The following is a 14,197-nucleotide window of genomic DNA, read 5'->3' as shown; positions in this document are numbered from 1 at the left end:
TAAGATGACGCATTATCAAATCCTTGAAAGGCTGCCAAATGAAGAGAGAAGTAGTTTCTTCTTTTTCTTTTGCATGGTCCAGAACTTTTCCATTGGCACCCAGGATTCAGACAGCAAAAAGACACCCAGCACAGCAGGACAAGGTGACACATTCACAACCGAGGTGTAAAAGCAGGAAAGAAACACAACTGTAGGCTTCCTGGGGAGGGAAGTCTGTAACTAGCTAGTTTGAAGGACCTGGAGAAAAGGGACACAAGAGCTGCAGGTAAGGGGATTTTGAGAAAGCAAAAAGCTAAGGACTGAAAGCTTTGCTAGGGCCCTGAGCACTATGACTTTGGAGCAAAGAGTCAGGAACTGGTAAGCTGAGCAAATGTGTTTAAGCCCCAGAGACTGCCACTCCATGCAGTGGAAGTGTTGGTGAAGGCAAATGAACATGCTAAGAAATAAAGATGAACGGAGGAGAAAGAGGCTGCCAGTACTGGAGCAGACAACCTAAGAAGAGCAGCTTGGGTGATTTCTGGATCCCAGCTGGGCTTGGGATAAAAGAGGATAAAATTGTAGCTGGAGGAGCCTGAGTGTGAAGAGGGACACAGCTGTAAATACCTGAGAGAAGCTGCGGTTGAAAAGGCAGCCACAAGTGGATTTTATTTTGTTTCCTTTTTAGATATAGGCACTTAACTGCTCAGTCTCGCTTTCGGCACTTTCATCCTTTATTGGAGCTCATCCTTACAATGCATTTCTTTTTGCGAATTGGAACAATACCATAAGCAGTATATTAGCTCAGCTCCTCAACTGCCTCTGCTAAAGTAATGGTTCAAAATAAGAAAATAATCTCTTAGCAAATGTATTAAGAGATTTAAATATTTTTGCATTTTTTATCTGTGTCAATAATGGTCACTACTATTTTGGCTGTAGAGATACTTCAGGAAAAGAAACCTTGTGGTTCAAAAAAAAAAAAAAAATAGCACTGAAGCCCTTGCTTAGACGGTTAGTGTGTAAGCTATATACAACCACAGTTACACCTGTTCGACAATATTAACACTAAATTTAACTGTGGAGGATGAACTCAGGCTCTAGTAAGATTTATCAATGATCTGGACAAGAGGATTGAGTGCACCCTTAGTAAGTTTGCAGATGACATCAAGTTGGGGAGGAGTGTTGATCCGCCTGAGGGCAGGAGGCTCTGCAGAGGGATCTGGACAGGCTGGAAAGATGGGCTGAGGCTAGCTGTGTATGAGGTTCAAGAAGGCTCAGTGCCGGGTCCTGCACCTGGGTCACAAAAACCCCACGCAGCTGCAGGCTTGGGGAAGGACAGCTGAAAAGCTGCCTGGCAGAAAAAGACCTGGGGGTGCTGGCTGACAGCTAGCTGAACAAAAGCCAGCAGTGTGCCCAGGTGGCCAAGAAGGCAAACAGCATCCTGGCTCATATCCAAACCAGTGTGGCCAGCAGGACTAGGGGTTTGATTGTTCCCCTGTGCTCAGCACCAGTGAGGCCGCACCTTAAACCCTGTGTTCAGGTTTGGGCCCCTCGCTACAAGAAAGATGCTGAGGGGCTGGAGCGTGTCCAGACAGGCAGGGGGCTGGGGAAGGGGCTGGGGCACAAGTCTTATGAAGAACGGCTGAGGGAACTCGGCTGATGGAACTCGGGGGGTTGTTTAGCATGGAGATAAGGAGGCTCAGAGGGGACCTTATCACTCTCTACAACTACCTGAAAGGAGGCTGCATCGAGGTGCATGTCAGTGTCTTCTCTCAATCAGCAAGTGACAGGACAAGAGGAAAAGGCCTCAAGTTGCACCTGGGGAGGTTTAGATTGGATATTAGGAAAAAATTTTCACCAGAAGGGTTGTTAAGCATTGGAACGGGCTGCCCAGGGAAGTGTTGGAGTCACCATCCCTGGAGGTATTTAAAAGACATGTAGATGCGGCACTTCAGGACATGGTTTAGTGGTGAACTTGGCAGTGTTACATTAACAGTTGGACTCAATGATCTTAAAGGTCTTTTCCACCCTAAACTATGCTGTGATTCTACTCTATGATTGTTCTCCCCATTCAGAGTTGGCTCAGATAAATCAAAACAGGGTTAGACTGCAGCACGGTAATGGGGTTAAACTCTAGCAACACAACAGTGAGGCACTGTAAATTGACTGGGGAGACTATGAAACCTCTACTATGGGAGGGGCCTTGTGAAACAGGAGAGAGAATGGTTTTGACAGAAGCGACCTGAAAAAGACCGATGGACCACTTGATTTCTGTAACTTCCCTCCCTTTTCCACACTTTCATAATGATTTTGTGTTTAAGATGCATGCACAGCGCATCTTGTTGGAAAAAATGACTACAGAAACAGATGTGCATTGTGTTACAAGTACACACTGCGATTTTTGAAATGAAACAAGATTATTTTTCCCCTGCTGTTGACAGACATACCAGCAATACTTAAATTTTGAGACACAGAAGATATAACACACAGCAGGCTGACAACAATGCCCAGAGAACTTTTAAAACCTAAGACTGTATTACTGCCATTATCCAGAATACTCCAAGAATTTCAAGTCTGATATCATCCTAAATTCTAAGGTAGAGATTCAGTACTAGATCCTTCAAAAGTGTACAGTTGTCTACTCGCTGCCTTAACATCTGCTCCTAGCACATAAAGCAGCAACAGCTCAGTATTTAACTGTTAAGACCCTCCGTCTGACTGCAGCTTGCACTCTCTAAAGAGCAGGAGTGAAACAGACACAACAGTTACAAGCAGCACAACAATAATGTCCCAAGCGGGTCTGGAAAACAGAAAGAGGGAATAGCAAAAAAACACTCTTTTTTTTTTTCTCCTCCCAGCAACAAGACTTCTGAAGTGCTCTGACCCTCTTTCATTTGTACAAGATCGTGGAAAAATATACCTTTCTCATTCTTGCTTTTGCTGCTATGAACAGAATTAAGAAAGAAATCACCAGCCTTCTTTATGGCACTGTAACTGAGGTTTTCACATACGAAACTGTCTTTCCTTCTTCACGAAAGCTGCTTCTAGATCAATTTTTCTGTTATTTCCCTTCAACTGCAGGTTAGTCAGGTTTTGCAAACATTAGTTAGCAGGGAACAGGAGAACACTCTGCCTTCTGAAGTCCCCCCGGTGAAAACAACTTTCATAGTAGAATGCCAAAATGTATTTATAAGAAACAGGCAAAAAACCTTATGCTTTTCTATTGTATTAAATCTTTCTACATTAAACTTCAACAATTGACAGGCAAATACTCATCAAGTAAGTACCAGAATTGGTAAACCAACATAAAATTTTTAAGGCTTTTATTAGATCCATGTATCTGACAAAAGATGTTTTGAGGACTTGTTTCTTCAGAAATTCAATGACCACTTTGAGCATTGCATCTCCAAATTAAAACATAAACAAAAGACAAAACCATAGAATCTCAAACCTCTACCTAAACAGGGTCCAAAACCAATCAAATGGAAAAAGTAAGCTATTCCTATTAACTACTATATTTTTTTCATTATGGTAGTACCTAAAACCCTAAGGAGAGGCCGGATGCCGCTGCGCTAGAAGTCGTAAAGAGACTGAAACAGAACAAAGTTAAGACTTAACAACCCATTTTAGTGAGCACTATAAGGCTCAGAATAAAATCTAAAACCACCAGGTTCTAAGGACATGAAGTGCTAGAAAGAATGAAGTCAAAGGTCCGAGACACATTTATTGCTGACAGGTGTACTAAACTTCCTTCATCCATGCAACTCAGGAATACGATACCACTGAGACCTGGTCTTTTCATTTGCCCATTCCTGTACAGCCACAATAAAGACTTCCTGAGCAATAGCCATTGAGAGCTACATTCACACATTTATTGCTACAATTTAGTTATGGACTGCATCACTCAGTGGTTTTATCTGTTGATTTCTCTTCTGGGTATTTAATAACGTCAGCTTTTAAGAGTACCCTTCTGTCTGAAACCAGGGGGGTTTAAAAGACCAATTTTCTAATAATGCTACTTCTCCATGGGAAAGAAGAACACTAATAAAGCAATGCTAGATTACTTAAACTGGAAAATGTAGCTAATTCCAAACTATTTTATTACTTTTTCAGCCAGTCTTCAGGAACAGGGAGAAGGCTTACAGATGTGTAAAATAAGCAATGGTACACTCCCATCCCGATGATGAAAGGATGATAAACACATTATTTCCAGATGCAAAAGACAAAATCCACCAGCCTAGATCACATCACAATAATTTTTATTATTTTTTTTTAATACAGGAGTAGCTCTGCTAATTTGGATTTTGCCGTGTAATTTTGGTCCATTTTTTTCAATTTGAAGCCAAGTTATTCATGGAAAACTTTCTTCTGCTTCAGTCAGAAGACTATCCACAACTACAGCAAGCTTTTCACACTAACTGCTGAATCCTATCTGACACATTGATTATCATGTTCAAAACAGCTGTAAAGACCTCACTGTATCATTTTATCTGACAAATTCAATGCTTTCTTTTCCTACAGTTCACTCCCTGAGCTGAATTTTCTTGGAGAAGTAGAGAATATGCAGGCTATTTCCAAAACAGTAGAGACACTGCGAGATGCAAAAGCACATACCTTGAAATAAAGGTGTAAAACATGAACTCTGAATCACTGAAGCACATTAAGACCCTACTCCCTAATACAAACACCTGGATTTTTGCATCTACCACCTCTTGTTTTCCATTATAGACACTACCACCTGCTAACCTCATTCCAAAATGAGATCTCACGCCTGACAGCATACCTCTCTAGTCCTGGCACTATTTATTGCAATCATCCGCTTATCTTTACTGAAATGTATTGCTCTGCTTCAGCTTTTCCATATATAGACCCTTTATCATGGTCTGAGAAAAAGATGTATGAATCTTTATGTATGATAATAGCCACTGTCACCGTTCCTACGATGCACAGAAAAAAGTGAATGGAACATAAATAAAAATGAAACAGTAATAACTGACAAGAAGAGGAAGGAATATGCCATCCATATGCAAGAATATATGCTCCAAACAACTCAAGAAACATAGATCTAGCCAAACGTGACCAAGAAGGATCTACACCAAAGACTGCCCCAAAAAAGGGAATACTAAAACTACCTGTTTATAAGGTGTTACTTGTAATACAGTGCTGTTTGAGTGACTGTGTGTTTATACCTTACTTAATTCTACTTCTAGAAAAGGCAGAATAGGCCATTCTACCACGAACCAGCATTTGCCCCCTTACTGCACTTCAGCATTTTTCCTGGATCCTCACAGTTAATTATCAACTTCCATCTTCCACCTAAATTGTTTTGAGTCCATTTGATGACAGTGTTCTTGCCAGTGCCTATTAAGCATCTGAAGTAGCCAGAAGGACAGGAAAAGTGATGCAAGACAAAGAAGCTCCAGGCACGTGCAATTTTGGCAGGCATTTAGGTATCCTATCATTTTTTAAAAATGAAGCTGTACATACTTGAAACATTCTTTAATCCCTCCATGGTATCTATTTTAACATGTTTCCTGTAGAATTGATTCAAATTTGAACTTAAAGGATACGGCAGAAGAGCTCCACAGCGAACAGACAAGATCACCCAGGAAGGCTGAAAAATAAAAACCACAAAACATTAAAAACCTCAGTCTGCATGTCCAAAATATGAATTACCTTCTAAGTTCATATTGCAGCTAGTTTTAAGATGTATCTTCCAGCTTCAAAAGTCTTAAGTGGTTCACAGGCATTGTATTTAGGCCTTTACAAAAAAAGGCTGTTCTGCTTTGTTTCTAAAAGTTAATACGAAGACTGCTCAAAGGTTGTGCAGCAATATGGTAGCTAGGTCCCTTTCTCTTGTCCTGCTATTGTGCCAGGAAAACCACTTACTGTATTATCATTCTCTCCCTTTTTCCCATTCTCCCTGCTCTAAACAAAACAAAACCAAACCCCACACAAAAAAACCCTACCTTACAATCACCACCAAGGAGTCAGGAACCATAACCTTACATAGAAAGAAGTTTCTAAACATGCAGCAATGCTGGCTGCTAAGCACACAGGTGATCTCCCGTAACTGACAGTATTCTGGGACAGAAGGGCTCAAAGGGAGACAGGGAGGTGGAGGAGAATGGAGGAGATGTAGGACAGTGGTCCCAATACAGCACAGAAGGAAGAAGGGGGTAACAGTAACATCACGTTCAGTATGAAATTACTTTTCCTCAAAAAACAGACAAAAAAATATATTGTGGTAACAGTTTATGGTGTCCCAATTCTTGCTATTCTCTTTCCCTTAGAAGATGGTACAAAAAAAAAGAAAAACATTTAATTTGTAACTCCTCAGTCAGGAAGGGGAGATTTTCCTCCCTTAAGATTTTCTCTTCCTTATTCTCTACAAGCTACCTTTACCTCCAACTTGTGTTTGCTTAATGCTTAGTCAGATCTTCTTGATTACAGATCATGCTGCAATGTGTTCAAGTCAAACTAAGTGAAACTACTGAAAGACTTGTTCTCATTTGCAAATGAAAAAGCAGAGCTAGTAGCAATTATAAGTAAAATGAAATTATTTAAGTAAATGGCATTAGAAAGCACAAAGCACTGTTATGATGCTGATGTCCTTCCTTCATACGAGAACGGCAGCAGTTTTCTTGTTTATAAGATTAAAATTATGCCACAGAACACTTCAGACAAAGGAACTAAAAATTAATCAGCTCACCAACCATAACCATAAGGTCTCTAGCTAAGCACCTTTTATTTTTTTGAATGAATTCATACTTATACACTGTCAGGTGAACTTTCATGACATAAGCTATAAAAATTTACTACTGCCACCTACAACCATATGGAAAAGATAACCCAAAATCATCTACCCAAAGGTATTGGCAGTGAAATACTGGTGTTTCTTCTTCTAATAATTCCCATGACTTGCAGAGTCACAAGCTCAAATTTTCAAAGATGAAGCCCAGAATCTTTCACTGGAAATATAACCCAGTGGTGCCAGATAGTTACAAAATAGCAGTCTTCCAGTACCTAAAGGGGCCAACAAGAAAGCTGGAGAGGGACTTTTTACAAGGGCATGCAGTGATAGGACAAGGGGTGATGGCTTTAGACTGAAAGAGGGGAGATTTAGATTAGATATAAGAAAGAAATTCTTTTCTGTGAGGGTGATGAGGCACTGGATTGCCTCAAAAAAGCTGTGGGTTGCCCAGAGCAGCTGTGGGTGCCCCATCCCTGGCAGTGCCCAAGGCCAGGCTGGACGGGGCTTGGAGCAACCTGGGCTGGTGGCAGGTGTCCCTGCCCATGGCAGTGGGGTGGGAACTAGATGATCTTTAAGGTCCTTTCCAACACAAACCATTCAGATTCTATAAAAATGCAGGTAATTCCAGTATGGGTAAGAAAAAAGGAAGAAAAAAAAAACAACTTGAAAAACTAAAATCAAGAGAATAAAAATCTATTTTTCTACAAGTTCCTATTGTTTAAAATTGGTATAGTACACATACGCATTATCAACAAAACCATTTTGCACTTTGCCAATTATTTTTTTTTTAAAGTCACTGCAGTCTGCATTCTAAATTCAGGTCTTCCATTGCCAGAAGCTTCTAATAACCTTCCCATCAGAAACATTTCTGAAGTACAGCTAGTAGGACACCATCTCACAGATGACTAAAGGAAGAATCTGGGAAAAAAAAACCCAAACAGAAAACAAACAAACCAACAAAAACCAGCAAAGCACTGACAGATACAGAGCAACATTAGAAAGGAGAGAACAGAATTGTAGTAAAAGTCTACCGGTCAGGATAAAAGTTTGTGTAACAAAAAATTTTTAAAGGTATGTTTCATTTGGTCATCATCCAATCATGGACATTTTCTGTTAATAATAATGAAATAGATATGTCAGTACTTTGACACCATCATGGATGAGTCATTCACCTTTACCACAGGGAGATCAAAAACTTCACGAGATTCTCCAACTTCTGGATTGTCCCCATCTTCTGAAATAATATGTGAAGCCAGTGCATTGTAAGAGACTTCCTTTGCTTTCCCAGCTTTCAGAAGTTGAATAACCTAAACCCAAAAGAGAACACGGAGAAGCCTTTTTAGCACCTTTTATTTGAGAAAAACATTAATGAAAAAACACACTAACATGAGAGGAATGAATATCACCTTCTGTCTTAGCTGCCCTCCTGTAAGTGGCTAGCACTATTTTTGAAGTTGCCAAACGCATCCCGTTTAAAACCTGGCTGCCAATGGTTTATGCCTCTGCCATATTTTAATCATTTAAGTTAAGGATTTACTTTCCAAAATAATTCAGGCTGGGCAGAAATCTGGAAAACGTCAACATTCTTCCAAAACACATATTCCTCAAAAAACAACTCAAAACAATTATATCTCAGGCAGGGCAAGAAAGCCTTTCTTCTCACTGTTTGTTTTTGCATATGGTGGCTTTGGAAGCATTTCAATATACTTTAAAATACAAATTTGAAGTTTTAAGAAAAGGTGATCCAATGGTTACCTTAGAAAAGGTAGCACCATAATGGTACATAGCAGTCTTCATAGGAATTCTTCCAGATTTTGCTAGTTATTTACTTGGGGGGGTGGGGGTGGATTGTGCATGTCCTGTAAATGCTCATTTAACAGCTAAAATAAGAACTCCACCTTTACCAAACACATTTGTTTCCGTTATTTCTAGTTCAAATCAACATGCCTCATCCCAGAGCATATAAGTAAGTTTGAAGAAGCCACCCAGCTGCTCCAAAACAGTGCAGACAGACAGAACTGCGGAAAGAACATCCCTAATACCCCCTTGGTATGAGAAGGATCTGCAAGCAAAAAAAAAGTTGTAAGCAATGCCTTGAGAAGAGAAAACGTTCTAACAAAGGGTTGACATGTTGGGAAAAGAAGTGATGGAAGGCCAAGTGATTTAGAGAAATAAGAAAAAGAAAAAAATAGAAGTAGGAGGACACATGCCCCCTAAGTTACAGCCTTAGAGAGCTGGAATTGAAATGTCTCACTCCATCGCTCTGTCCTCAGAAAACGCAAAACACCTCATAACTCACAAAGCATATCTTACTCCTGCTTTTGCAAGGCCCATATAGAAGATGTTGGTTGAAGAGCTCAGCATTCTCTCAGCTCAACTGTAGAAACGTGTGCTGAATCCAGCCACGTCCCCCAAAAATGGGACTCACTTTTATTTGAATAAAAGTAGCAGAGAAGGTAGTGGGGTGTAGAGGGGAGGAAGAGAAAAATGTTTTAAAACATCAAGGTCTAGAGTTCAAATGTCAAAATGCCAATCAAAATTATCCTCTCCTTTTTTCTTTTATTATTCAGAAATAAATAGCATTTCTCTTCATAATGATTTTGCAGAACCAAACTGATGCTCATTCTCCAAAACCTGCTGGGGACATTCCCTTCATAACAGGATGCCGTTATGAACAGCAGAGAGCAAGGCACCATATTCATCAAACAAAATATTAAGTAATTGGTCCTTCAGCAATTCCTACTTACCCTGTACGCTAAACAGGACAGAGAAGGCACTGAAAAGGAGACTCTCAAAAGGTGGTGTTGGGCTATTATAAAGCATCTATGCTAAGCAGAAAAACAAGGCTGGAAAAATCACCACTCAGCGAGGACACAATTTTGGTATTTCCTCAATGAAGCACTCAACTTTACAATTGCATTTAAAATAATAAATCAACTTTTTTCTGCAGTGGATGAATATGTGACATTATCAAATTGCAACAGAATTACTCAAAAATAACCAAGAAAATTGATCACAAGCTTGCCGTTCTTGCCACCACACAAGAACAGGAGAGAATGTTTCCATTTTACACACAATCTCCTAAATCACAGGATACCTTCCTGCATGAAATCCAGCTAACCACAGGGTAACACAGGATGCTATAATTCCAATGGGAAAAGCTAAATCAAAATAAAGCACTTTTGAAAACAATAGATGTTTAAGACCAGCCCCCACCACACAAGCTCCTCATCTTGCGCAGCTCCCCTGAGTTACAAGCCCCATTCAACTGGTTTAAGAGAAGCCTAAAAACAGGAGTGAATATAATAAAAAGTGAGCACACAAATCTGACAGTTTGGGAAAGAAGTTACAACTAATGAGCCAGAAGTATGAATTTCTTTATATCAAAACAATGACACATTAAACTGTGCAGAGTCTGCTTATACAAAAGGTTCAGGTAGTAAGTTTAAACATTATGAATATGATAGATGATAACTTCAAATGATTACTTAAAGTGGTGTGAATAAAGGCCTCCTAATTTAGCTCACACCAACATCAAAAGGCCTCCCAGATCACAGGACTTCCTTCAGTTTAAGTAGAGCCTAGACTCAAAAGTTGTATTGGCACAATTAAAGGACTTCACCTATACTAGTATTAACCATATACCTGTTATGGTATATGGTTATATACCATATAGAAATATGGTATATAATAGAAAATTTCTATATTTCTATATAATAGAAAATAAAATGCTGAAAAGCCCCAATATGATCATTGTAAAAATCCTGCACTTCAAGTGGTAGCTTGTATGACTTATAAATGAAATTTTGGGTTTGGGGCAAATAAATTTTATCTTTGTTCTCTGCCTCTCAAATCTGTGTTGGAAGAAACAAGAGGAAGAGCTCAAAACTAAGAAGACAATAGGCATAAAAAAAATAATAATAAAACAAGAGATAACCAGAAACCAAATATCCTGCTCAAAGTCCTTATGCTGCACTGCATTACTTTTTATCTCTTTTTGTATGAAATACTGATTTTAACTGGTGTTACCAAAGCATGACTGTTTCAGCTTACATCTTTTGGGAAAGCAAGAAAAGCATTTATCAAAAAAATAATAGCTGACATCTACTCATCACCCCCTCTAAGGTGTGAGCAGCCAAGTGCACATCCCAATGGAATGGCTTTAAAGTTGAGAGCCAGCAGCCTAATTCTCCCTCATTTGCCAAAGAACATCTAGGCACAATTCCAGACCTTTGTTTCCTTTCTAGTTTATGCTGCATATTTATAGGTACTGGGTATGCAGTTAATCACCTGAATATATTACTTTTTTTCATTCTCGGATTTGTTTTGATTAGAGTGCTCACTTGTGCTAGGCCTGTTTTAATATTTATTAAGATAACTGGTTTTCCATGAAACCATTTGGAAATTTAAGCTGATCAAAGTGTGCTCCTCCCCAACAGATGAAGGAGGAAACTTCTTTTCAAAATCAAGCTAGCATCCGTTTGTACATGAAGAAGTAAAAAGCACAAAATATATTTGTAATTTTTGTATTAGTAATGGAACACTTCACTAAAAGAACTGTTTTTAAAAGCTATTTGTGGAGTTCAATTTAGAAATTCTGCTTTCTGTCTTGTTTCAAAACACAGCCGATAAATACTGCTCTGGTTCAGGTTGTTCCCAGGGTACCACAGAGGGCACCTGCAGAAGAGAGGACAAAGGCAGCCACCACAAGCTGGCCAAGAGCTCAGCACAACACACCTCCCCGCTCCAACCTGGCTCTGCAACCCCCAACCCAGGCTGGACTCAGCCCTCCCCGGTGCCTTGTGCTCCCATGGGCTCACCAGCACAGAGGCGAGCCCCTGGCCTCCATGTAACACTGTGCCATGCCAGCAAGCCATTTCAGAAACCAGAGCACCAGAAGGAAGAGCGTTTGAACAGGCCAGCCGGCCGCCTCAACAACTCAGATCTGCAGGACTTCTCAATTCGGGCATCGCTCATGATGAGGAAGTGGCTCAACAGCCTCCAGCATGGCCTGATCTTGGAAGGAGTGTAGCCTGTTCTGCGCAGTGCTGTGCCTGACCTTACCAACTCCGCCAGAGCCACCTTCCATGTCTGCCTGCAACCCAGAGAAGCCATCCACAAACAGAGGAGAGTTTAGTGTACTGATAAAACTAGAGCAAATCAAAGCCTTAAGACAATGACACTGACTGCTAAGAACAAAACCTAAGTAAGAAAACTAGCTTAAGAGAATGCTTGTTTACTCACTCTATGGGAATACCACCGATTGTCTTGTTGTGTCAACACAGAACTAACTACATGCCTTTTGGGACATTATTTATGATAGATGATACATAAGAGCACAATTAGGTTTTTTGCACTCATCTTCATACACATAATAATATTGCTGCTATAGATTATTTTTTTTTTTAAATACAAAAATTGTTACTCAAGCTCTAACACACTGTCAAAAATTTTATGTCTTAAGACCTTGGGAATCTTTTCCTGCTCTTTCGAATTATTCCTAGACTGTCCTTCTATTAGCATATAATCCTATTCCTATGAATAAATACCATTGCAGCAGGTCAGTGCCTACATCTCAAGTTCACTTAAAGGCCTACAAGACTCAGCAAATGCCAAGGCATGAGAGTGAAGGAACCCAACGCTGAACTAAGAAGCTGCAGCAACTACCAAAGCAGCAAAGACTTTCATTTCAGCGTGAAACACGCAGCATCTGTGCAAAGGTGCTGTCCTGGAGCCAGATACGGTGGGCTTCAAACGCTTGTCTAATGGGACAAACCACGGAAACTTTTTAACCACTGTCACCAGAGGTGACTGGACCTTATTAAGGGCCAGCCCCAGCACCCAGGGGGCTGCCCTGGGCCGGATCCATCACCGGGGGGGCTGCCCCGGGCCGGCCCCGACACCCGGTGAGGCCGCCCTGGGCCACCGCAGGCCAACCTTGCCCCCAGGGCAGCGCCCTAGGCCGGAGGGCCGGGCAGCCGCCTGTCAGCGCCTGCCGCCCCCCTCGCCCCCTCGCCCCCAACGCGGCCGGGCGGTCCCGGCCCGGGCACCACAGCCCCGGGGGGGCGCACGCGGCGGCCGGAGGGCAGGGCCCGGCGGCGGTAGGAGGGCAGCGCCAGGCCAGCCTTCCCCCGCGCCGCCGGCGGCCTGTCAGCGTCCCGCGGCCGGATACAGCGCCGGGGCGGGGACGGGAGGGGCCGGCGCCGAGGGCGGGCCGGCGGGGGACCGAGCGCGGCCCCGCGGAGCGGCCGGGGCGGAGGAGCAGCGAGCAGAGCCGCTGCCCGCCCGGGCCGGGCGCTCACAGGAAGTCCCTTCGCCCGCCCCTCCTCCGCTCAGGCGGCTCTACGGGGCCTGCGCGCCCGGGCCGCGGGCTCCATGGCGGGTGGCGGCGCGCTGTCCGCGGGCAGGGCCGGTACCGCCCGGTACCCCGCCCCCCCCCGCCGCGCGCGCTCCTTCTCCCCCCTCCCCCGCGCCGCCCCGGGGGCAGCAGGGCGCGTGCCGCGAAGCGCTGCGTGAGGCTCGAGCCCGCGTACGGAAACGTCGGGGGAAGGGGGGTACAGGGAGCTGGGCGATCCCACAGTGCCCCCCCGGGGGGGGGGGGGGGGTGCGAGAAGGAGCTGAGGGAAGGGGCGAGGGGGAGGGTGACCCAGTACCTTGGGGTCGATGTCTCCCACCACGAAGAACTTGACATCTTTGAACATCTCCTCCGGGACTTTCAACTCCTCGTCCGCCGACATGGTCCCGGCCGCCGACACGGCGCCCCCCCCCGGCACCCCCTCCCCGCTGTCCCCCGCGTTCACTGTGCAGAGACGCCGGGGCCCGGGTCTCCCGTCCCCTCCCCCCGCCGAGCCGCCGAACCGCGCGAGCAAGGCGCGCGCTGTGGGACACACCATCCCCCGCCGGGACTCAGGGGGGGGTAGAAGTGGGAAGGGAGAGCCGCCAGTACAAAACGACTCCCCCCCGCCCGATCATCCCCTCCCCGCTGCCGCACGATAGTGCCCACTCCTGACGGACGGGCGCTACCTCCGCTTCTTTTCCTCGCTCCGAACCGGACCGGGAACCAGCATCCGGGTCCGAAACTCCCCCCGCACGGAACGCAATGGACTCGCCCCGAACGACAGGGGCGGGCAGCGGAGATACTCGGACCCGCCCATTGGCAAACAGGCGAGGGAAGGGGGAGGGGAGCGCACCGCCCCCCAGCCCCGCCCCTCCGGGCCTCCCAGGCCCCGCCCCGCCGCCCAGGCCCCGCCCCTCCCTCCCGCTGTGGGGGTGACAGCGGCGATCGCCGCGGCTCCCCGGAGCGGCGGCCGCCCGTTCCGACCCCGGCCCCGCTTCCCCCCGCGCCCGCAGGGGACCCCCCCGACTGGCGGAGGGGCCCTCCCAGAGCCAAGGGGAGCAGTGGGTGGCGGCCGGCGGCCTCTCAGCCGGCAGCGGCCGGTGCCCCCCTGAGCCCTGGGCCCGGAGCTG

The 14,197-nt window shown here is 44.4% G+C and overlaps 1 protein-coding gene across 3 annotated transcripts in view; it reads right to left on the bottom strand.

The window, feature by feature from the left end:
* PAXIP1 (PAX interacting protein 1) overlaps positions 1-13,831 on the bottom strand; it is a 40,232-nt gene extending 26,401 nt beyond the window's left edge. For 2 of the 3 annotated variants that reach the window (XM_056336216.1, XM_056336217.1), the window contains exons 1-3: positions 13,384-13,830; positions 7,903-8,037; positions 5,547-5,590 (exon numbers count right to left, since the gene is read on the bottom strand). In XM_056336216.1, coding sequence (XP_056192191.1) covers positions 5,547-5,590; positions 7,903-8,037; positions 13,384-13,623 — 419 coding nt within the window. In that variant the 5' untranslated portion in view covers positions 13,624-13,830. Of the gene's footprint in view, positions 1-5,546; positions 5,591-7,902; positions 8,038-13,383 lie in introns of all 3 variants that reach the window. The other variant, XM_056336218.1, reaches the window with a different exon arrangement.
* Positions 13,832-14,197: the final 366 nt, after the last annotated feature.

This window comes from Falco biarmicus, chromosome 4 (genome assembly GCF_023638135.1).
Source record: "Falco biarmicus isolate bFalBia1 chromosome 4, bFalBia1.pri, whole genome shotgun sequence".
In the NCBI taxonomy this organism is placed as follows: domain Eukaryota; kingdom Metazoa; phylum Chordata; class Aves; order Falconiformes; family Falconidae; genus Falco; species Falco biarmicus.
This window is presented reverse-complemented; position numbering and strand designations above follow the sequence as displayed.